The following is a 23,525-nucleotide window of genomic DNA, read 5'->3' on the forward strand; positions in this document are numbered from 1 at the left end:
TCCATAAGTGCTGCCTATAATTTCTGCCTAGCTATTGGTTGTTTAGCTTCTTATTAAACCAATCACAGTGACACATCTTCACACAGTGTAAAGGAATATTCCACAACATTTCCTCCTTTTTGTCTAAATAAAAGAAAGATTTTAACTGTAACACAGGAAAACTATATACAATAAGAACAATTATCAGGTAAGAATTACATTTACAATGCCCAGCTTATTTTCATTTGGAAAAATTAGAGAAAATATTCCATTATCTATCCTATCTTAGTCCTAAATAATTATTTGTCATAACTTGTATTACCATCCTAAAAAATATCTTTTTAGACCTTAAGACATCTTTTTAGATAAACAACTTAAACTTTTATGTTTCTCAACCTCATAAACTTTTCTCTCTTATGTAAATTTCTTTTCTGAATTTGGTAACAAGGAAAACTGTAAAACTATCTAGTCTTCAATCCCTATCAGAGACCCAAGAAGGATGAAATATTACTTGAGTAAACAGGAAGTTCAGAGAAAGTAACTTCCAAAACTATAGAAATGACAGAGACAGCTGGCTGCCTGAACAGTCACCCCAGGGTTCCTCTGCAATGTTGGGGCATCCATCTTCAGCCTACAGGCCTAGAATATCTGACAGACTTTTCTGTAAAGCAGTAACTTTGAAGGATTGTCCTACTTTGTCTTGGCAAAGTTTGGCAGTCATTTGTGCGTGTGTGTGTGTGTGTGTGTGTGTGTGTGTGTGTCCCCTCCTTGTCCAGTTTGGGCAGCATACTGTCAGCAGTTGAGGCAAGGGCAGTTTCTTGACCAAATGGCTAGTTTTTGTCACAAAGAAAGCAAACTCCATATGGAGGTTCTTCAATGCCATTTCTTCTTCTTCTTCTTCTTCTTCTTTTTTTTTTTTTTTTGTTTTGGTGTTTTGTTTTGTTTTGTTTTGTTTTGTTTTGTTTTGTTTTGTTTTTCCAGACAGGGTTTCTCTGTGTAGCTTTGCGCCTTTCCTGGAGCTCACTTGGTAGCCCAGGCTGGCCTCGAACTCACAGAGATCTGCCTGCCTCTGCCTCCCGAGTGCTGGGATTAAAGGCATGTGCCACCAACGCCTGGCCGCCATTTCTTCTTATTTGAAGTAGACTGGTGCTGCCAGGAGCAGACATGTCTCACTGTCATGAAAAGCCTTATGTTATTGAAACATTTTAAATGCCATATTCTGAAGGTCTTTGAAGTATTTGAAGATTACCTATCTATCTATAATATATCTCTGTATGACCTTGAAAACACACCTAACATTACTATAAGTTTGATTATTGTAGATGACTAACTATTAACATATATTTCTTTTTTTTAAACATTTATTTATTATGTATACAGCATGTATGACTGCAGGCCAGAAGAGGGCATCGGATCTCATTACAGGTGGTTGGGAGTCACCATATGGTTGCTGGGAGTTGAACTCAGGACCTTTGGAAGAACAGTCGGTACTATCAACCTCTGAGCCATCTCTCCAGCTCAAACTATATTTCTTTATCTTAAATAGCTTTCAAGGACTAAAACTTTACATTTTTAAATAAGTTGTATAGCTATAATACTTTAAACAAGAATACAAATATATGTAGTATAACAAAAATAATCTTAAATTTGTATCAATATACAAAAATCCATACAAATGTAAAATATTTGAGACAAGTGGTTGTTCAAAAGTAGACTCAACAATCTACCCCTTTATCCAATCATTTCTACACTATATTCCCCTTTTTTCCTTCAGAAAGAGATCCCTGAATCTAATCTCCTTTGTTCAGATTTTTTTTTATCATAACCAATAACAACTTATAACCAGCTCCCTAAATAATGACAATTATTTGTAACCCATTGAATGACCAAAAACCACCCACCTCACCTCTTGGGAATGTGGGCATTGTGTTCTTAAAATTACTTCTTATTGTCTGTGGGTGACAGCATCTTTAGGAGACCCTGAGAAAATTAAGATAATGGTCAATGTTATGGTGGAAGATCCACCTCAACTCTTTCCCTAAACCTGCCCCTTCAAAGCCCACCAAACACAGCTCCTTCCCAAACCCACCCCTTCAAAGCCCGCCAAACACAGCTTCTCCCCCAGAGATGTTCAAGACCACTCCCACAGAGTATAAGCTGGATCCCAGAAAACAGACACATGGTTCTTCCAGTCTCTAGTCCTAGTCTCCTACTGAGGGGCTGGGGAATCACCCAAGGAACACTTTACCCATTAAACCTGGGCTTTTCCAATTTGGTCTGATTTGGTTTAATTTGGATTGCTGCATTGGTGGAAAGGCCTTCAGGGTGCAAAGACTTATCAGTCAAGTCCTGGGAAAGCTAGACGTAACGCTTGTTGTCCAGTCTCTGTGCAATGGGAAAGTGCAAGAATTATCTGCAGTCTTAACTAGAATAGTCTGTGAGGCTAGACCATCTCAGACAGCAGCCTTGAAGCTGTTCTGGATGCAGAACTCTGAGGAAATTATAACAGAGATACTCTGATAGTCTGGATCACCTGGGCCACCTGTTTTCTTTGGTGTCTTTTTCCCTTGCTCTGAAAACACACAGTTTTAAAGGTAACATACACATCTGCATTAACACAAGTATGGACCGTGTGTTGTACACAAGCCAGGCAAAGATGATTTTTTGTTTTATGTTTGAGTAAGTAAAATATACATCACCTGTCTTGTAGTTTTTCTGGGTTTATGTTTCTGTAGTCAAGATTTTCAGGGGGTCTATCCCAATCAAACCTGATCTTTATCAACCTTGAATGAATCCACAGCCTTTCCTTTTCTGGGGGAAACAAAAGCAGAACCTCTTCCCCAAAGCAATATATTTTCTGACTTCCATTTTAAAGTTAAGGCATTCCTAAAGTATATAGGCTGGTTTAATTCAGCAGTCCCTTTCACAATCCCATGACTGTCATTCTCTTCTCATTAGCATTCAAAATCAAGCCGGACATCAGTGATGCACACCTTTAATCCCAGCACTTGGGAGGCAAAGGCAGGTGGATCTCTGTGAGTTCGAGGCCAGCCTGATCTACAAGGCCAACTCCAGGACAGGTTCCAAAGCTACACAAATAAACCCTCTCTTGAAAAACAAAACAAAAATTCAAAATTAACAATGCACTATATAAGGTCCAAACTCCCTATGTTATAATATTTTCCAACTTTACATGGCTTATCCTTTTTACATTATTTTATTTTCTCTTTAAAGACTTTATTGTTTATATACTATTTATTTTTTCTATGACAGTCTATACCCATTTTCTTTTCTAGCATCTAGGCACATTTTTCAACATACTGTATCTGTTCAGAAGTTTTTCTTGGTCTGGACCAATTTTCTAAATGTCTTCGCTGGGCACTTTCACATTCCCTGGCATACATGAGCCAAATCTTAAACTGTTCGGTGGCAGCGAGGCCTCCAGCACTAGCACATGGCCTCGTGGCCGGCTTCACCCACTTCTGGTAGGTGAGAGCAGAGCTTCATGTCTGCAGGTCTGGCCTGGAGCTGGTCCATCTGCCCCAGATCCCACAGGTGCTTCTACCTGGTTTCTCACCACAAAGCAGCACGCTGCCCACCCCTCAGAAACCCCATTTAAGTGCTTGGTAGTAGGGCCTTTTAAAAGTGCCATGCCTTAACTGGATGTCAACATGTAAAAGATTGCAAATAGATCCACATCTGTCACCATGCACAAAACTCAAGTCCAAGTGGATCAAAGACCTCAACGTAAATCCAGTGACACTGAACTTGATAGAAGAGAAAGTAGGAAGTACTCTTGAATGCATGGGCACAGGAGATCACTTCCTAAATATAACACCAGTAGCACAGACACTGAGAGCAACAATTAATAAATGGAACCTCTTGAAACTGAGAAGCTTTTGTAGGGCAAAAGACACAGTCAATAAGACAAAAAGACAACTTACAGAATGGGAAAAGATCTTCACCAACCCCACATCTGACAGAAGACTGACCTCCAAAGTATATGAAGAACTCAAGAAACAAGACATCAAAATACTCAACAATCCAATTAAAAAATGGGCTATAGAGCTAAACAGAGAATTCTCAAAAGAAGAATCTCAAATGGCTGAAAGACATTTAAGGAAATGCTCAACATCCTTAGTCATCAGAGAAATACAAATCAAAACGACTCTGAGATACCACCTTATACCTGTCAGAATGGCTACGATCAAAAACACTAATGACAGTCTATGTTGGAGAGGATTCGGAGCAAAGGGAACACTCCTCCACTGTTGGCAGGAGTGCAAACTTGTAAAACCACTGTGGAAATCAGTATTGTGGTTTCTCAGAAAATTGGGAATTGATTTACCTCAAGACCCAGCCATACCACTCTTGGGCATATACCCAAGGAATGCTCAATCACACCACAAGGACACATGCTTGACTATGTTCATATCAGCATTATTTACAATAGCCAGAACCTGGAAACAACCTAGATGCCCTGAAGAATAGATTAAGAAAATGTGGTACATATACACAATGGAGTACTACTCAGCAGAGAAAAACAATGACATCATGAAATTTGCAGGAAAATAGATGGAACTAGAAAATGCTGGGCAGTGGTGGCGCATGTCTTTAATTCCAGCACTCAGGAGGCAGAGGCAGGAGGATCTCTGTGAGTTCGAGGACAGCCTGGACTACAAAGCTAGTTCCAGGAAAGGCACAAGTCTACACAGAGAAACCCTGTCTTGAAAAACCAAAAAAAAAAAAAAAAAACAAAAAAAAAAAAAAAAGAAAGAAAATATCATCCTGAGTGAGGTAATCCAGACTCAGAAGGACAAACATGGTATGTACTCACTCACAAATGGATACTAGGTATAAAGCAAAAGACAATAAGACTGCAACCCACAGACCCAGGGAGGCTACATAGCAGGGGGGACCCTAGGATGACTGTGGCTTATAATAAGTTTTGGTTTTACCCAGTCACTGGGCAAGCTTTAGTGGAACATTTCACTATTAGGATACGAATTTTACTGTATCAAGCTGATGAAAGAAAATGCTGACTGTGCTTTCAGGAGTAGAAGGCTAAAATCTTTTATATTATGGATTAGCCTATAGAAAAATGTCTGCCGTAAATCAAACAGTGAAGGGGAAGATGAACAGGAATCTCACTTACACAACTTAAGTAAAACATAGCTCTCTGAACATGAAGCTAGGTCTCTTGAAGATAGGTCTCTTCTGTATCCCAAAATCTAATCAATATTTATAATTCAACTATCATTTGGCTTAAAAGGACTTATTAGGAAATGTTATCATTTATACTGTTTTCTACAGAGAAAATATTTTACTGTTTAAAATAACCCTGGACTTTTAAATTATAACCTGACTTTATGTTTAAAAAAAAAAAAAAAAGTGCCATGCCTCTGTATACTGAGCCTACCCAAGAGACCACTTTCTCAGGCCCTGTGTGGAAATACAAATGCCATGCTGGACACCATTTATAGTCAGCAGGACTTCCCTTTGGGCCACCAGCTCACAAAGAGCAATATAGAGACTTATTAATTATGAAATCTCAGCCTATAGCTCAGGCTTGTTTCTAACCAGTTCTTTTAACCCATTTCTATTCATCTATTTGCTGCCACATGGTTTGTGGCTTTTACCTCTCCTCGTCCATGTCTTCTTCCCTTTGTCTCCATCTAATGATTCCACCTTTCTTCTTCCCTGTCCAGAAGTCCTGCCTATACTTTCTGCCTAGCTATTGGCGATTTAGCTGTTTATTAAACCAGTCATAGTGACATATCTTCACACAATGTAAAGGAATATTCCACAACAAGTGGCCACCACTCCAACTGAAGTGTCTGGACCGGGCAAACTTTACTGTTGACCAAGATGATGTGCTCGTGAGAGGCAACATAGAGAGAGGAAGTGCCTTTGGTTTTTATTCTAACTCAGGTGGTGACTGTGTCTTTCCCCCACTGCTTGGGGTCCCATCTCACAGTCTTCATTCAACCTGCTAGTCTGAAAGAAATTAGTCACAAAAAACAAGGAAGTGGGGAGGGGGAAGGGGTCATTGTTCCAAGGAGAAAAGGTAGACGGAAAGCTGGCTTGTGGTTTGGTGCTTTACAAAGGGTGTGCTGATGTTTAATAAACGAGTTTCTGCTCGACACGGCTCCCCACTGAGTCTGATTGTCTCCGGGTACCAGGAGGCTGGGTGGTGGGCCAGTGGCGCATTACCCCTTCTCAGTCAAGGTCTGCTGCACGTGGTGGGCCTAATTCTTTGGTGGGGTCAGAGGAACCCCACAAATGGTAATGGTGGTACCACCGCTTCTTTTATTCACAGGCATCTTAATGTGTTTGTTGTCTGTGAAGGAAAGTCTGGAGAAAGCTAAGAAAGATTTAATAAGAAAATTCAAAATCAACACAATAACATATAGGGTCCAGATTCTCTGTGTATTTCCCATCTTACTTGGCTTTTTTTTTTTCTTTTACTCTGCCTTTAAAGACTTTATTTTATAAACTATTCTTTTTTTTCCTATGACTATACCCTTTTCCTTTTCTTAAACCTATGTACATTGTTAAACACACTGTAACCTGCTCAGAGTTTGTTCTGTCTGGACCTCTCTCATTGCATATCTTCAGCCTTTTTTGACCATACAAGCATACCTTAGACTGTTAATCTACACCTGCATTTTCAAAGAGCGGCTCTCAGCTGGCCCTGCCCACTTCTTGGGTCATGAAAGTCAAGCATGAAACTCAAGGCCAGTCAGAAGTTTCTCTGACCAGAAACTGCATTCAACCTTCCTAGGACTCTAGAATGCCAATGCTTGCACTATGGCAGGCGTTGCAGGTGTTTTAACTTAGTTTTTTTGTTCCTACTTAACGTACTAGCTGCTTAAGGTCTCAGTGACCAGCAGAAACTGTCTGGCTGAAACTCTTAAAGGAGCTGTATCCCTTTTTTTGTTGTGTGGTACAGCTTTCTCAGGCCTTACATGGAAATATACCCCATGTTGGGTGTCAAAATATTGTTTGTGTTTGCTCTTTTTTGGGGGGGCCTGATACCCAGCTCCCAAATAAATGTCACATGGAGACTTATTCTTATTTATAAATGCCTGGCCTTAGCTTGGCTTAGTTTCTAGCCAGCTTTCTTTAACTTATCCCATATATCTTTTGCTTCTGGGTTTTTCCTGTTCTCTTACTTCTGTAAATCTTACTCTTACTCTGTGTCTTGCTATGTACCTGGGTGGCTAGCCCCTCAAGTCCTCCTCTGTCTCTGGTTCCTCCTTCTCTTTCCCAGATTTCTCCCTCTTTATATTCTCTCTGCCTGCCAGCCCCGCCCATCTTTTCTCCTGCCTTTGCTATTGGCCATTCAGCTTTTTATTAAACCATCAGGTGTTTTACACAGGCACAGTAACACAGCTTCACAGAGTTAAACAAATGCAACATAAACAAAAGTAACACACCTTAAAATAATAGTCTACAGCAAATTTCTTTTAAAGCATGTGTGGGTTCAATATAGCAGCGGGAGCATGTTTTTTTAAGTCATATGAAAAACATTTATTCCCTCACTACAAACCATCTGTATTAGTTTTCTGTTTTGCTTAGCAAACTACCAGGAACACAATGGCTAAAAAAAAAAAAAAAAAAAGACACGGCCAGGAAGTGGTGGCACATGCCTTTAATCTCACCACTCAGGAGGCACAGGTGGATCTCTGAGTTTCAGGCCAGCCTGGACTATATAGCAAGTTCTAGGACAGCCAGGGCTAGAGGGAGAAACCTTGTCTCACACACCCCCATCCCAAATAGACATCAAACTGCCAAGGCTTTATCCCAGGAAAATAAGGAAGAGTGCCAGGGGAAATATTTCCAGGGTTAAATGGGACTTGGAGAAACCGAGCTTGTGAGCTGGGGTGGGGCTTGTGAGCTGGGGTGGGGCTTGTGATCAGGGGTGGGGCTTGTGATCAGGGGTGGGGCTTGTGATCAGGGGGTGGGGCTTGTGAGCTGGGGTGGGGCTTGTGAGCTGGGGTGGGGCTTGTGATCAGGGGTGGGGCTTGTGATCAGGGGTGGGGCTTGTGAGCTGGGGTGGGGCTTGTGAGCAGGGGTGAAGCTTGTGAGCTGGGGTGGGGCTTGTGAGCGGGGGTGGGGCTTGTGAGCGGGGGTGGGGCTTGTGAACTGGGGTGGGGCTTGTGAACTGGGGTGGGGCTTGTGAGCAGGGGTGGAGCTTGTGAGCTGGGGTGGAGCTTGTGAGCTGGGGTGGGGCTTGTAAGCTGGGGTGGGGCTTGTGAACTGGGGTGGGGCTTGTGAGCGGGGGTGGGGCTTGTGAGCGGGGGTGGGGCTTGTGAGCGGGGGTGGGGCTTGTGAGCTGGGGTGGGGCTTGTGAGCAGGGATGGAGGGAATCTAGAGGGTAGCATTGACCTTGACAATCATAGGGGAACACAGTCATATGTTAAGTTATATGTTGAGTCATATGTTAAGTTCCTCTCGCCAGAGATAAGGAGAATGACTCCCTTTTCAAGCAAGTAGGAACTTTCTTCAAGCCCCTGAGAGAATGGTGGCTTTTGTCTAAATGCCTGACCTTGGGAAAAGGAATTTGCTGGGGAAACAGACACTATCCATTGCAGATGGATCTCTGAGTTGAAGGCCAGCCTGGTCTACAGAGAAAGTTCCAGGCTGGCCTGTGCTACACAGTGATTCTGTGTCTCAAAAAACAAAAACAAAAACAAACAAACAAACAAACCAAAATAAATAAATAAATAAATAAACAAACAAACAAACAAATAAATTCCACCACGTCCTGGAACTCACTCTGTAGACCAAGTTGGCCTGGAACTCACAGAGATCCACCTGCCTCTGCCTCCTGAGTGCTGGGATTAAAGGCGTGTGCCACCACTGCCCAGCTGACCAATGCAATTTATAGAAGGAAGGGCTTATTGGGGGCTTTCGGTTCCACAGGAATAAAGGCTGTCACCATCACAGCAAGGATTTATGGCAGCAAACACCAGGCATGACAGGCGAGAAAAGCTGGCAACTCGCTTCTCAAGCCTCAAGCAGGAAACAGATACTTCAAGTAGCAGTCTTTTGTAACCCCAAAGCCCGCCTCCATGACGTACTTCCTCCAGCAAGACCACACCTCCTAAGCCTCCCCAAACAACGTCCAAGCGTGAATATGTAGGATATCTTGCTGAGGGATGGTCTATATGTTAAATTACTCTGATTGGTCAATAAATAAAACACTGATTGGCCAGTGGCCAGGCAGGAAGTATAGGCGGGACTAACAGAGAGGAGAATTGAGGGACAGGAAGGCAGAGAGAGACAATGCCAGCCGCTGCCATGATAAGCAGCATGTGAAGACGCCAGTAAGCCATGACCCACATGGCAAGGTATAGATTTATGGAAATGGATTAATTTAAGATATAAGAACAGTTAGCAAGAAGCCTGCCACGGCCATACAGTTTGTAAGCAATATAAGTGTCTGTGTTTACTTGGTTGGGTCTGAGCAGCTGTGGGACTGGCGGGTGACAGAGATTTGTCCTGACTGTGGGCAAGGCAGGAAAACTCTAGCTACAATATCTCATTTAAACCATCACACTTCCTGTGCAGTTTCTGTGTTCTGTTCTGCTCCAAAGACTCACTTTTGCCTACTAGGTCCCACAACCTCCCAAAACAGCACCGACTGGTGAGGACCAGGCGTTCAACACATACGCCGTAGGGACATCTCACATTTGTGCTACAGAGTGACAGTGGAGGATATGGGTACCAGGGGCAAGAGCTTTCCCAGACATAGCTGAATTCTGGTTAACTCTATTTCATCTTGTTTCCTTTGTGAGAGAGAACCCTGGGGCCACCTGAACATTCTGCAAACCTGCCATGGAGCTGTACCTCAAGTAAATTCCAGTATATGTATTTAATATCTTTAGAGTTTTTTTTTTTATTTATGTGTATATATGCATCTTCGTGAATGTATATGCACCATTGTGTGCAAGTGCTGCTAGAGGCCAGAGGGCACTGGACTCCCTGGAGCTGGACTTACGGGCATTAGTGAGCCACCGACTTAGGGGCTGGGAACAGAAATCAGACCTCTGGGGCTGGAGAGATGGCATGGCAGTTAAGAGCACTGGCTACTCTTCCAGAGGACCTGAGTTCAATTTCCGGCACCCACACGGTGGCTCACAACCATCTGTAGTGAGATCTGGTGCCCTCTTCTGGCCTGCACACATAGCTACAGACAGAGAACGTATACATTAAAGAAAGAAAGAAAGAAAGAAAGAAAGAAAGAAAGAAAGAAAGAAAGAAAGAAAGAAAGAAAGAAAGAAAGAGGGAGGGAGGGAGGGAGGGAGGGAGGGAGGGAGGGAGGGAGGGAGGGAGGGAGGGAGGAAGGAAGGAAGGAAGGAATAAATTAGACCTCTGGAAGAGCTCTCCTGCCCCTTTGAGTGGCTGTTTAAAAAAGAAAGAAAGAAAAATGGCGGAGACAGGGTGGCCCACGCCTTTAAGCCCAGCACTCAAGAGATGAGGCAGATGGGTCTCTGTGAGTTCCAGATCTCTTTGAGTTCTAGGCCAGTTAGGCGTACGTAGTGAAATTCTGTCTCAAAAGGAAAAGCAGGAGGAGGAGGAGGAGGAGGAGGAGGAGGAAGAGGAGGAGGAGGAGAAAAATGAAAATTACACAGGTAATCTACGCACTGAGGCACACACCTACAATCTCAGCACTTAGAAGGCTGAGAGGGGAGACTGATGAGCCAGCTTGGGTTGCTTCTGGAAACCTCAACACAAAGCAAACAACTGAATTGAATTTCATCATTGTATGCCCTGAGAGAAATGAAAATCTGGAACTTCCAAATTCTTGAGAAAAACATACTCAAGGTACTCCATATGATACACTCCAAGGTGCTCAATATTCCCCAAACTTTTCTAACGAGATGCCTCTAGCAGAAGAAAATAGAGTATAATTTGTAATTAGTAGTTTGTAGGTCTAAGTAAACATATCACAAAATTAGACCCCAAATGACTTTGGTGACACATCTTTCTGAAAGTCAGGTAGTTTCCAGGCTTCTGCCTTCTGCAAACCACAGGAGAAACGAATCAATGTCTCAGCTATTAGATCATTAAATGATGCTTGTGCTGGGCACAGGCGTATACACCTGAAAGTCCAGCTCTCCGATTTGAGCCTGCACTACATAATGAATTCCATGCCAACTTGGGCTATGCAGTGAGATCTGCGGGGAGGAGAGGAAGAGAGATTATTGAAAACAGAAAATTAGGTGATTTTTTTTTTCAGCACAAACAAGACAGAATTTGAAAGAATTTGGTATTATACTAAAACTCCTTGAATGTATGTCCATTTATACATATGTATATGTGTATAAATATCTAACTGATATGGAAATCATCAAAACAATAATATTCATTTACAGATACTTAAACTATTTGGATCTTGTTTTTTGTTTGTTTGTTTGTTTTCTTTTTTTTTTGTAGTCCTACTGGTGGGCACATGCTAGGCAAGTACTTTGCTACAGAGCTGCATCTCCAACAGTCTCCAAGAATTTTCAGACTGAAGTGTGGGATGGTGTATCCACTCAGGAAGCTGCGGCAGAAAGATTTCTTGAGCCCACAAGTAGAAGACTCTGCCTTAAAAAAATGGGGGTGGGATAGGGTGAGGGTGGGAGCTGGAAAGACGGCTCAGCAGTGAAGAGCAGTTGCTGCCCTCCCAGAGGACATGCGATGGAGTCTATCGGTGCTCACAATGGCCTGTAACGACTGCTCCAGGCGGTATGACACCCACCACTGGCCTCCGTGGTCACCTGCACACCAACCAACCAAAAACAAACATCATTTGTCTCAGCTCGTCTGTTATAACAAAAGGCCATCAACTGGGCACTCAGACTTTGACATCTGAGACTATGGCTCCTGGAAGTCCTTGGACTCCCAATGCAGACCAGGCTGGCCTTGAACTCACAGAGATCCACCTGCCTCTGCCTCCTGAGTGCTTAGATTAAAGGAGAGCATCACACTGGAATCCCTTCTCATAGGGGCACTGATTCCATCCCTGAAGACACTACCTTCTTGATCTACCCATCTTCATAATGATTTCACAAACACATCTCAGTGCTATTATTTTGGGGGTTAGGTTTTCAACATATCACAAAATCACTCTGTCCTTGATATCATTAAAGAGGTGGATCTACTAAGTTAAAGGCTAACCCGGAATGGTTTGTGAAGTTATAATGGGGAGCGAGGGATGTATCTCAGTGGCAGTGTGTTTCTTTTTCTTTTTCTCCCCCCACCCTTGGTTGTTTTTGTTTGTTTGTTTGCTTGCTTTTTTGAGACAGCCTTTCTCTGTGTAGCTTTAGAGCTTGTCCTGGAACTCGCTCTGTAGACCAGACTGGCCTCGAACTCACAGAGATCAGCCTGCCTCTGCTTCCCAAGTGTTGGGACTAAAGGCGTGCACAAAAACAGCCCGGCTTCCCCTTTGGTTTTTTTGAGACAGGGTTTCTTTGTACAGCTCTCACGGCCCTGGAACTAGCTCTGTAGACCAGGATTGCCTCGAACTCACAGAGATCGGCCTGCCTCCGGAATTAAAGGTGTGCTCCACTACTGCCAGGTAGTGTGTTTCCTTAAACTTCACGATACTCTTAGTTTAATACCCAGCATTGGAAAACAACCACCACTACCACAACAACAATAGGCCATCAAGCAGTCAACAAAAACACAATACACACACAGCTCCAATACCTTTTTCATTTTCTTTCTGTGGTGGGGCTCAAACCCAGGGCATACTAAGTCATCTTGTAGTAGGAAATGTAGTTGAGTCTTCGGACCTAGGTTAAACATTAGCATGAAATGGTACCGCCCAGGCCCAGTACCAGGGCTATGAGTTGGCCCACCCCAACATCCACTCCATCTACGAACTACATGAAGGGGCTGGTCTTGCAGATCCAAATCTGTAGGATCTTTATGACTCAAGGCAACAACAGGATATCCAAGGAGTCCCAGTATTGATAGTGTAGCAGAAGCCAGAGCCCTTGAGCAAGACCAATGACTCATTGCAATGAACACTCACAAGTAAAGACGTATGAACTAAAGAGTATACTGTGTGACTCACTATGACATACTACAGCTTCCATGACAAAATTTTTTTCCTTTTAATTTTTATTGTATTTTGTGGGGGAGGTTGCAAGGGCAGAGGGTGGATTCGAAGGGATGGGGAGATGAATGAGATTGGGGTGCATGATGTGAAATCCACAAAGAGTCAATAAAGAGAGAGAGAGAGAGAGAGAGAGAGAGAGAGAGAGAGAGAGAGAGAGAGAGAGAGAGAAATAGTTGTGTTCTGGAAGGACTTAGACCTTGAAGAAATCACTGTTAGGGCTGGAGAGATGGCTCAATGGTTAAGAGCACTGGCTACAATTCCAGAGGACCCGGGGTTCAATTCCCAGGACCCCCATGGCAGCTCACAACTGTCTGTAGTTCCAGTTCCAGGGGATCTGACACCCTTACACAGACATACAGGCAAAACACCAAAATAAAAATAAATCATTTAAAAATTTTTAAAAGAGAGATCATTACAGAAAACTCTGTGATTTATAGAGTTGTTTTTCTGAAGGAGCTTCCCAGCCTTTGCATGATTTGAGTCACAAGATGGTCCTGGCAAGCCTGGAACACCTTGCATTATTGGGTACCACAAACAGTGCACAGTAAGGGCTAAAATTGCAGGGGTGTGATGTTTTCCTTCATGAAACATTTAGATTGTGTCAGGGGCTTTGGTATGAAGAATTTGATTTACCCCCAAAACAATTTTTGTGTAATAAAAAACAAACTTCTGCATGGCTGTTTGGGGTTCAGGGCATTAGTGACCGTTCCTCCCTGCTGCCCCAGAGCCTGATCCCAGAATAACCCTCTTCCTTTGACTGTTCAGAGTGATTCAGAATACCAACACAACCGACCACTACAACCCCTAGCAATTGCCGGGCGGTGGTGGCGCATGCCTTTAATCCCAGCACTCGGGAGGCAGAGCCAGGTGGATCTCTGTGAGTTCGAGGCCAGCCTGGGCTACCAAGTGAGTTCCAGGAAAAGGCGCAAAGCTGCAAACAAAACAAAACAAAAAAACAACCCCCAGCAATCACCCACACTCACTGCCTCTTCTCTTCCTCCTGCTCCTTCTGCCTCCCCCTCCTCCTCCACCTCAAGACAGAATCTCACGTTGCTCAGTCCGACCTTAAACTTGCTACTTAGACAAGTATCTCACCTGGGGTTTCTATTGCTGGGTTAAAACACCATGGCTGTAAACAAGTGGGTGAGGAAAGGGTTATTTCAGCTTCTACCTCTCAGGTCACACTCCATCGGCCGAGGGGCTTCAGCATGGGAACTCGAGGCAGGAACCTGAACGCAGGAGCTGATGCAGAGGCCGTGGAGGAGTGCTGATTACGGGCTTACCCCGTAGCTTGCTCAGCCTGCTTTCTTATAGTACCCAGGACCAGGGATGGCACTGCTGTCCACAGTAAGCTGTGCTCTCCCATATCAGTCAGCAATGAAGAAAATGCAAAATGTACCACAGGCTTGTTGACCAGGCAATCTAGCGGGGACATTTTCTCTATTGAGGTTCCCTGTTCCCAAAACGACTCTAGCTTGTGTCAAGTTGACATAAACCTAGCCAGCCTAACAAGGCTGATTTGTGACTTCTGATCCTCCTGCTTCTACTGCCCAAGTGCCCGGACACGCACCACCACGTCTGGCTCATGCAGTGCTAGGATCGAACTCAGAGCTTTGCGCATACTATGCAAGCTCTCTGCCAACTACGTCACATTCCCAGTCCCTTGATCTTGTTAGCACACGGCTAACTTCTAGAAAGCTAGATGTAAGAAATAGTGCCACTTCCATGGTTAGCTCATAAAAACCTTTCAACATGCCGGGCGGTGGCGGCACACGCCGTGAATACCAGCACTTGGGAGGCAGAGGCAGGAGGATCTCTGTGAGTTCGAGGCCAACCTGGTCTACAGAGCAGATCCAGGACAGCCAAGGATACACAAAGAAACCCTGTCTTGAAAACAAAAACAAACAAACAAACTCCCCTTCAACGTGTGCACAAATAGCTCACTCAATGCTATCACATCTCCTGCCTCCTTGTGCTGTGTGCCTCATCGGTCTTCCTTTATGAGGAGCTAAGAGCTTTGGGGTTGGGAAAATGGGTTCGGCAATGTGAAACAGTTTAGAGTGTACTAATGCTAAGAATAACCACAACTGTGAGGCCAGTCCTGGGGGAGAGCTGCAACTATGAATGTGAACTTGTGAGCTTGAAGGACCAGAGAATGACACCACTCTGGTAAATGTTTTCCAAGTATTGGGAGAACAGAAATATAGATGGGAGGTGTTGCTTTCTTTTTTCTTTTCTTTCCTGCCTTTCCCTGTTTGTTGTCGTTGTTATAACTCAAAGTCACTATGTAGCAGAGGATGATGGTGAACTCCTGGTCTTCCTATCTCTGCCTCCCGAGTGCTGGGAGTATAGGCTGGACCATCATCACACTTGCATCATCACTTGCCTTACGCAGTGATGGGGACTGAACCTGTGTCTAACTGATGCGCATTCCCAGATTCTGTTATTAAGTAGTTTCTCTCTCTCTCTCTCTCTCTCTCTCTCTGTGTGTGTGTGTGTGTGTGTGTGTGTGTGTGTGTGTGTGTGTGTGTGCGCACATGCATGCTTGTGGAAATTGAAAGACAACTTGCAGGAGTCAGTTCCCTTCCCACTGTGTAGGTCCCAGAAATATGGCTATCATGAGGCTCTTCCCCAGGGATCCATCTCACTGGCCCCATTTTTGATATTTTGTTATATACAGGGTCTCACTAAGTAGTCCTGGATGGCCTAGAGCTAGGTAAAGCAGGCTGACTTCACACTCATGGAGATCCACCTGCTTCTGCCTCCCTAGTGCTGGGATTAAAGGCGTGCGCCACCATCCTGGGCTTAGAGATCATTACTATTTATTTGTGTTTTTGAGACAGGGACTCATTATGTAGCTCTGGCTGCCTTGGAACTTGCCATGCTGTTGTGGAATATTATTTTAAGGTGTGTTACTTTTGTTTCTGCTGCATTTGTTGAACTCTGTGAAGCTGTGTTCCTGTGCCTGTCTAAAACACCTGATGATCTAATAAAGAACTGAACGGCCAACAGCAAGGCAGGAGAAAGGTTAGGCGGGGCTGGCAGGCAGAGAGAATATATAGGAGAAATCTGGGAGGAAAAGAAGTAGCCAGAGAAGGAGAAGGACTTCAGAGGCCAGCTACTCAGCTACACAGCCACCCGGCCACCCGGCCACCCGGCCACCCAGCCACCCAGCCACACAGCCACACAGCCACACAGCCACACAGCCACACAGCCACACAGCAAGCCACGGAAAGCTGGCAAGAAATAAATCGAGCTAAGGCCGGGCAATCATAATTAAGACTAAGCCTCCATGTGTGATTTATTTGGGAGGTTGGTGGTGGGGCCCCCCCAAAAGAGAGAAAACCCCAACGACACTATCTAAACTGGGCTGGCCTCAAATTCCCGTTCTGCCTCTGCCTCCTGAGTGCTAAGGGTAAAAGCGTGAGCCACCACAACCATCTTGGGCCTAGAGATTTTTATTTTTAATTGTGTGTGTGTGTGTGTGTGTACGCGCACGCTCAAGGGCAGTACCTGTGAAGGTCAGTGTCACCTGGAGCTGGAGTCACAGGTGTTTGTGAGCCCCCTGAAATGGGTGCTGGGAACCAAACTTGGAACCTCCCAAAGAGCAGCCCATGTGCCTAACCATTGAGCTATACCGCCAGCTCCCAGGCTTACTTTTTAATTTTAAAGATTTTGATTTGCATTGGTGTTTTGCCTGCATTTATTATGTCTGTGTGAGGGTGCCAGGTCCCCTGTCAACTGGCATTGCAGACAGTTGTGAGCTGCCACGTGGGTGCTGGGAATTGAACCCGGCTCCTCTGGGAGAGCAGCCAGTGCTCTTAACCACTGAGCCATCTCTCTGGCCCCTTAATTTTCAGTTAATATTTTTCATAGTCTTTAAGACAGGGTCTATATAGCCCTGGCTAGCCTGAATTCCACATGTAGGCCAGGCTGGCCTCGATTCTCCTGCCTCTGCCCCTGAGTGATGGGACTAAAGGCATGTGCCACATCTGGCTATTGTTTTATTTTGGGGACAGGGTGGGCCAAAATTCACTGCATAGTGAAAACACCTTAAATTCCTGCTCCCCTTGTCTCTAACTCCCGAATTTTTGGATTGGGGGATTACATACCAGTCTCTCTGTAACTGAGGCAAGTGTAATTGAGTTGTAATGACTCAAATGGCTAGAAGGGCCCAGAATTTCGGGGTAACTGGAGAGTTGGGAAAGAACTAAGAATAAAAAGATTTTTTTTTTTTTTTATTTAAAGATGTATTTATATGCTGGGCCGTGGTGGCACACACCTTTGATCACAGCACTGGGGAGGCAGAGGCAGCCAGATCTCTGTGAGTTCAAGGCCAGCCTGGTCTACAGAGCGAGTTCCAGGGCAGCCCGGGCTACACAGAGAACCCTGTCTCCAAAAACAAAGAAAGATGTCTTTTTATGCGTCTGGGTGTTTCGGCTGCATGCATGCCTGGGTTTACCGAAAGAGGGTGTCAGATCCGCGGGTGTGACTCCCTGTGCATGGTGAGAGTCAAACCCAGGGCCTCTGCAAGAACAAGAGCTCTTAACCACCCCCGAGCCCCTTCTCCGTTCTAAAACTAAGATTTTTTTAGTTTTAGAGCCTGTCCTGTATCTCGCTCTGCAGACCAGGCTGGCCTTGAACTTGCAGAGATCTGCCGGCCTCTGCCTCCCGAGTGCTGGGATTAAAGGCGTGCGCCACCACGCCCGGCTAGAACTAAGATTTTATTTTTTAAGTTAGTATGGGTCATTACTTTACACCTATCTAGCTGATTTCTCATCATAACACTGCAAAAGAAAAACAAAACAAAACAAAACCCACTGACCGTTGTTTTTAAAATTTCATTTTGAGACAAGGGTTTACGTTTCCAGGCCTGTTTTGAACTTCCTAGGTAGCTGAAGATGACCTCCTGTGCCCCTCTCCCTAGGGCTTCATGCGTGTTAGGCAAGCGTGACTTCACAACTGAGCTGCAGCCTCAGTCCTGGTCTTGCCCTTTTAAGAGATGCTTAGAAACTGGGTTTAGAGGACTTCCGGTGAGTGGTGGCGCACACCTTCAATCCCAGCACTCGGGAGGCAGAGGCAGGTGGATCTCTGTGCGTTCGAGGCCAGCCTGGGCTACAGAGCGAGATCGAGGACAGCCAGGGCTACACAGAGAAACCCTGTCTCGGAAAACCAAACAATAACCAAAAAGTGGGTTTAGAAAAGACTCGATCCATATGCTGAAGTCACAAGAGCCGGGCCCCCAAATCTGACTCCCACACTGAGTAAGAACCAAGTGCTCCTCTCGCTCCAGTCCCCCTCTCTCTCTCTGCCCGCCGGAGCCAAGAGATAATGAATTTTACAAAAGCGAGGTCCGGGGGACTGAGACTGAACATTTTTGGGGCACCCCCCCCACCCCGCCCCGCGCGAGCAGCTAGGCCCATGTCCTTTCGGGCTTTGGGGTTTGACCTTCCACCGCACAGGCCAACGGAGGTGCGGGGAGAAATCGCCATCTGCAGAGGGGACCACGGTGGGGGGAAACTGAGGCAGAGCTGTCACAAAGCACGAGTCGGGTGGGTGGGTGGGTGGGGGGAGCTCTTCTCAGCCCGGGGGCCAGGTGGGACTCCTTTCTGCCTTCCGGGGCTTTTGAACACCCCCAACCCCACCACTCCACCCCGAGGTCAATGCCGGCCGGCCGAGGCGGAGGAGGCGGCGGCGGCGGCGGGCCAGGTGCACGCGGGAGGCCCAGGTGGGAACTCGCGGCGCAATGGCAAACTTGAGCGGCCGCGGCCGCGATCCCCGGGGCGAGCGGGCGAGCAGGAGGCCGGAGGGAGAAGAGAGAGGCCGCCGAGAGGGGGAGCCGGGCCGCCCGCCTGCCTTGGGTGGGGCCGGGGAGGGCCGAGGCCGCGGGCGGCGCCCGGACACGTGACCCGGCGTGTTGTGGTCCGGCCCGCGTGGGTGGCGGGAGCGGCGCGGGGGCGGGGCCGGGGGCCGGGAGGGGCGGGGCCGGGGGGCCGGGGGCCGGGGCTGGGGGGGGGCGGGGGCGACGGCCGAGGGGCCGGGTCACGTGACGGGGTTTAAATCTCCCGCAGCCGAGCCGCGGGGGCGCCAGTGCCGCGCGTCGAGCGGAGCAGAGGAGGCGAGGGCGGAGGGCCAGAGAGGCAGTTGGAAGATGGCGGACGAGGCGGCGCTCGCCCTTCAGGCCGGCGGCTCCCCTTCCGCGGCGGCGGCGGCGGCGGCCATCGCCATGGAGGCCGCGGCGGCGCAGCCCGCCGAGGAGCCGCTCCGTAAGAGGCCGCGCCGAGACGGGCCCGGCCTCGGGCACAGCCCCGGCGAGCCGAGCTCCGCGGCGGTGGCGGCCGCCGCCGCGGGGTGTGAGACGCCGAGCGCCGCGGCCCCGGCGGCGCTGTGGCGGGAGGCGGTCGGGGCGGCGGCGGCGATGGTGGCGACGGCGGCGGGCGCGGAGCGGGAGGCCCCGGCGACCGCCGCGGCCGGGGACGGAGACAATGGGTCGGGCCTGCGGCGGGAGCCGAGGGCTGCCGACGACTTCGACGACGACGAGGGCGAGGAGGAGGAGGACGACGAGGCGGCGGCGGCGGCGGCGGCAGCGGCAGCGATCGGCTACCGGGGTGAGTCGCGCGCCGGGGCCGCGGCCGCGCAGTCGCGTCCCCTCCGCGTCCCCTCCCCGCCTGGGCCCCGGTCCCGGGCTGGCCGGGGCCCTCGAGGGCTCCGAGGGCTCGGTGGCGGTGACGGCGGCGGCGGCGGCGGCGGCGCAGCTCGGCCCTGGCTCGGCCGCGCGCCGCCGAGCTCGCCGGCCCTGCAGCGGAGCCGGCCGCGCGCGGACTCGCCGCTCGCCTGGGCCGCTTTGCGCTGCGCGCAGTCGCCGGGGCGCCCGGCTCTCGCTCGCAGTTGGCGTTGGAGAAGTTTTTTTTTTTTTCCCTCTTCCCTCCCTCGTATTCTTTCTGACTTACCCCAAAGCGCCTGTATTAAAGTTGTATTTGCCTCGCAGCACACTTTGGACTGTCCTCCCTCCCCCTCCGTGGATCGACCTGCGATTGCGTTTGCAATCTGACACCTGTGTGGTGGGGTTTTTTTTTGGTGTTTCTTTCTTTTTTTTTTTTTTTTTTGGACCGATGTCTTTTTTTTGAAGTTAGGAATTCTAATAGACCAAAAGCTGTTTCGTGAGGCATGGTCTTAAAAATGTAAGGAAATGACTGTACCTGAAAACATTACTTTTGTGAGGTTGCATTTAGCGCCTAGGTATATCGGAGGGATAATTTTACTGTACTTTTTCTTCTGAAATTATGTGCTTCTAACCTTTTTTTTTTTTTAGTTTTTTACTTATCTAGTTCTGAAACAAACCGGCTGTGTTTGCCATATTAACAGTAAAGGAGCTGTATATGTAATAATGTCATCTGAACTGCTTTTGTCCAGAATTTATCGGAGTCTGTATTTGTGGACCATTTAATGGGGCACTCATTGGCCATGTACTTAGAAAAGAAAAAAATGGCTATAGGGACTGGAATAGTAAATAGCCCTTGATTTCAGCTATTAAAGGGAGACAAGCATATTACAAAGTATATAATACTTTTTAAAAATTCTTTTCGAGACAGGGTTTCTCTGTGTAACAGTCCTGGCTGTCCTGGAACTCTCACTGTAGCCCAGGCTGGCCTCAAACTCACCAAGGTCCACCTGTCTCCGCCTCCCAAGTGCTGGCATTTTAAAGGCGTGCGCCACCACTGCCTGGTTTGAGGTAACTTATATTTCATGCATTTCATGAAGGTGTAGTTTTTTGTTTTTGTTTTTTTAAGTCCTAGATGTGGAACCCTGATCCTGTTTGAAGGCATGCTTCCCCTGAGTTACACAGATTTTTTTTTTTTGAGATAGGGTCCCACTTTAGCCCAAGCTGGTCTGGCTTTCACTATTTTATAGAGGTCAGGTTGCTCTGAACTTATGCACCTCCCACGTGCTGGCATCACAGATGTACGTTCCTGTGCCTTTTCTGGTTTTCCTTTTTGTCTCTCACCTGAGTCTCCCCATGTGGTCCGTCCACACAGTGCGTTCTTTCAGGTGTGTACCCCAGGTCCAGATGCAGGTTGTTTGAGCCGCAGCCTCTTGTTTCCTCTCACAGACAACCTCCTGTTCACTGATGAGATCATCACTAATGGCTTTCACTCCTGTGAAAGTGACGAAGAGGACAGGACTTCCCACGCAAGCTCTAGCGACTGGACTCCACGGCCCAGGATAGGTACGCCTCAGACCAATGCCCTTCTCTCTCCTCTCTTTTCCAAACAAGGTGTTTTGTAGCCCAGGCTAGCTCGCTTGTTGTGCAGTCTATTGCACCAGCCTCTGGAGCATACCATAACCAGTGCTATTTTTTTTCTTCTTTACACCTTTTCTTCCTTCTTTCTCCTTCCCGTCTTTTCCTTTTTCTTGACTCCTTTGACAGGTCCATGTATCCCAAGCTGGCTTTAAACTCATGGAGTCTAGGATGTAAGGATGATGTCTTGAATTTCTGATCTTCCTGCCTTTTCCAGCAGCTCAAGTGCTGGGCTTTTAGGTGTGCTACACCATTTCCCTTTGGGGCTGAGGATGTTCCTCATCGCTGTCCTTTTTCTTTTATATCAGCTTTTCCTCTTTTGCTCTGTATGTACCAGTATTTTTTAAAATTTATCTGCTTGCTTGTTGAGACAGGGTCACTTGTAGCCTAGACTGGCTTGAACTCACTGTGTAGCTCCCATTGACCTTGAATTTCCGATTGTCTTGTGTGAAATGCTGGGGATTATAGTTAATTCCAGCTGTTTTTGTACCAACTTTTAATTCTGTCACCTTTACCATTTAGATCTAGTTCCTCAGGTATTGGTAAGATTTTTTTTTTCTTGGCCTCCTGCATGCTGATTTCTGAGTTGTTTTCTTCATCTTCCACCCATTTGACCCTTAAAATACAATCAAAATACTTAGACCTGAGACCTGCCAGGCAGTGGTGGCACATACCCTTAATCCCAGCATTAGGGAGTCAGAGGCATGCAAATCTGAGTGAGCTCAAAGCTAGCCTGGTCTACATAGAAGTTCCAGGTCAGCCAGGGCTACAAAGAGAAATGCTGTCTTGAAAAACAAAACCTTAGACCTAAGCATCTCACACACACACACCGCCCCCAAGCTCTTGCTCAGTCAGATCTATACCTTTAAAGTGTACTTTTTCCCCCCAGGCTTTTGGAGACAGAGATTCTCTGTAGCCCTGGCTGTCCTGGAACTCACTCAGACCAGGCTGGGTTTCTAACTCAGAGATCACCTGACTTTGCCTCTACCTCCTGGCTCTAAATTGTATTTTGTTTATATAAAAATTTTATATATTGCTGACTTATTTACTTGACAAATAAATGAGGTTTTAATTAGAAGTGGAATTGATCTGAGTCTCTCTTCCCTTCCTGTAGGTCCATATACTTTCGTTCAGCAGCATCTCATGATTGGCACCGATCCTCGAACAATCCTTAAAGATTTACTACCAGAAACGATTCCTCCACCTGAGCTGGATGACATGACACTGTGGCAGATTGTTATTAATATCCTTTCAGAACCACCAAAACGGAAAAAAAGGAAAGACATTAATACAATTGAAGATGCTGTGAGGTTACTACAAGAGTGCAAGAAGATAGTCGTGTTAACTGGAGCCGGGGTATGTACGGGGCAGAAAGACAGGAGAGAGAGGCCTGGTGTATGTTTGATTCCTTGGCCAGTTAACTTTTTCTGCTCTAATTGTAGCCTTCGTTCATAATATAGGTGTTTAGAAATTGCCAAAACCTGAGGTGTAACAGCAGTTGCTAAATTAGTTCAGTGTTTTGAAAAGTCTGACAACTTGAAATGTTTGTTTGTTTGTAGCAGAATTGGTAAGTGGAATTATGGCTTTTTTCTTTTTAATGATCTTATTCGTGTGCGTGCGTGCGTGCGTGCGTGCGTGCGTGCGTGCGTGCGTGTATGAGGTTTTGCTTGCATGCATGTATGTGTACCATGTGTGCCTGGTGCCAGCAGAGGCCAGAATTGGGTATTGGGTTATAATTGGAGTTCTAGTCAGTTGTGGGCCCCCATGTGGCTGCTAGCAACCAAATGTAGCCTCTCTTTAAGGAGCAGCAAGTTGTCTTTAGTGGCTAGGTCATCTCTCTAGTTCCTGTAGTTCAGTTTGTTTTTGATTTGATGTGCAGGGTGTTTTACCTGCATGTATGTTTTGTGTTCTCTTGTGTGATGTGCCTGAGGAGTCCAGAAGGCATCAGATACCTTGAAATTGGAGTGAGGATGGTTGTGAGCCTCCAGGTCCTCTATAAGAGCATCAAGCTATCTCTCTTCAGCTCCTGGAGTTTTAACACAATGTATCCTGGCTCCCAAAGGAGATTTAGAGAAATTAGATTCTTTTGCAATGTATGGTAGCAAGGCTTTAGTGGAGACAGTCCATTTT

At 46.5% G+C, this 23,525-nt stretch overlaps 1 protein-coding gene and 1 long non-coding RNA gene across 2 annotated transcripts in view; one reads left to right on the forward strand and one right to left on the reverse strand.

Annotated features, from left to right (window-relative positions):
• On the reverse strand, nucleotides 1–20,105 carry LOC143269887 (uncharacterized). Its single transcript, XR_013046664.1, has 3 exons — nucleotides 20,047–20,105; nucleotides 1,886–1,959; nucleotides 1–123 (listed from the first exon to the last, which is right to left on the reverse strand). It is a non-coding gene; the product is annotated as an uncharacterized LOC143269887 (long non-coding RNA).
• The window catches only part of Sirt1 (sirtuin 1), a 21,959-nt gene continuing 17,601 nt past the window's right edge, over nucleotides 19,168–23,525 (forward strand). The window contains exons 1-3 of the mRNA XM_076557135.1: nucleotides 19,168–19,704; nucleotides 21,207–21,323; nucleotides 22,510–22,751. Of these exons, the coding sequence (XP_076413250.1) occupies nucleotides 19,248–19,704; nucleotides 21,207–21,323; nucleotides 22,510–22,751 (816 nt within the window). The 5' untranslated portion in view covers nucleotides 19,168–19,247. The remainder of the gene's footprint in view (nucleotides 19,705–21,206; nucleotides 21,324–22,509; nucleotides 22,752–23,525) is intronic.

This window comes from Peromyscus maniculatus, chromosome 21 (genome assembly GCF_049852395.1).
Source record: "Peromyscus maniculatus bairdii isolate BWxNUB_F1_BW_parent chromosome 21, HU_Pman_BW_mat_3.1, whole genome shotgun sequence".
In the NCBI taxonomy this organism is placed as follows: Eukaryota; Metazoa; Chordata; class Mammalia; order Rodentia; family Cricetidae; genus Peromyscus; species Peromyscus maniculatus.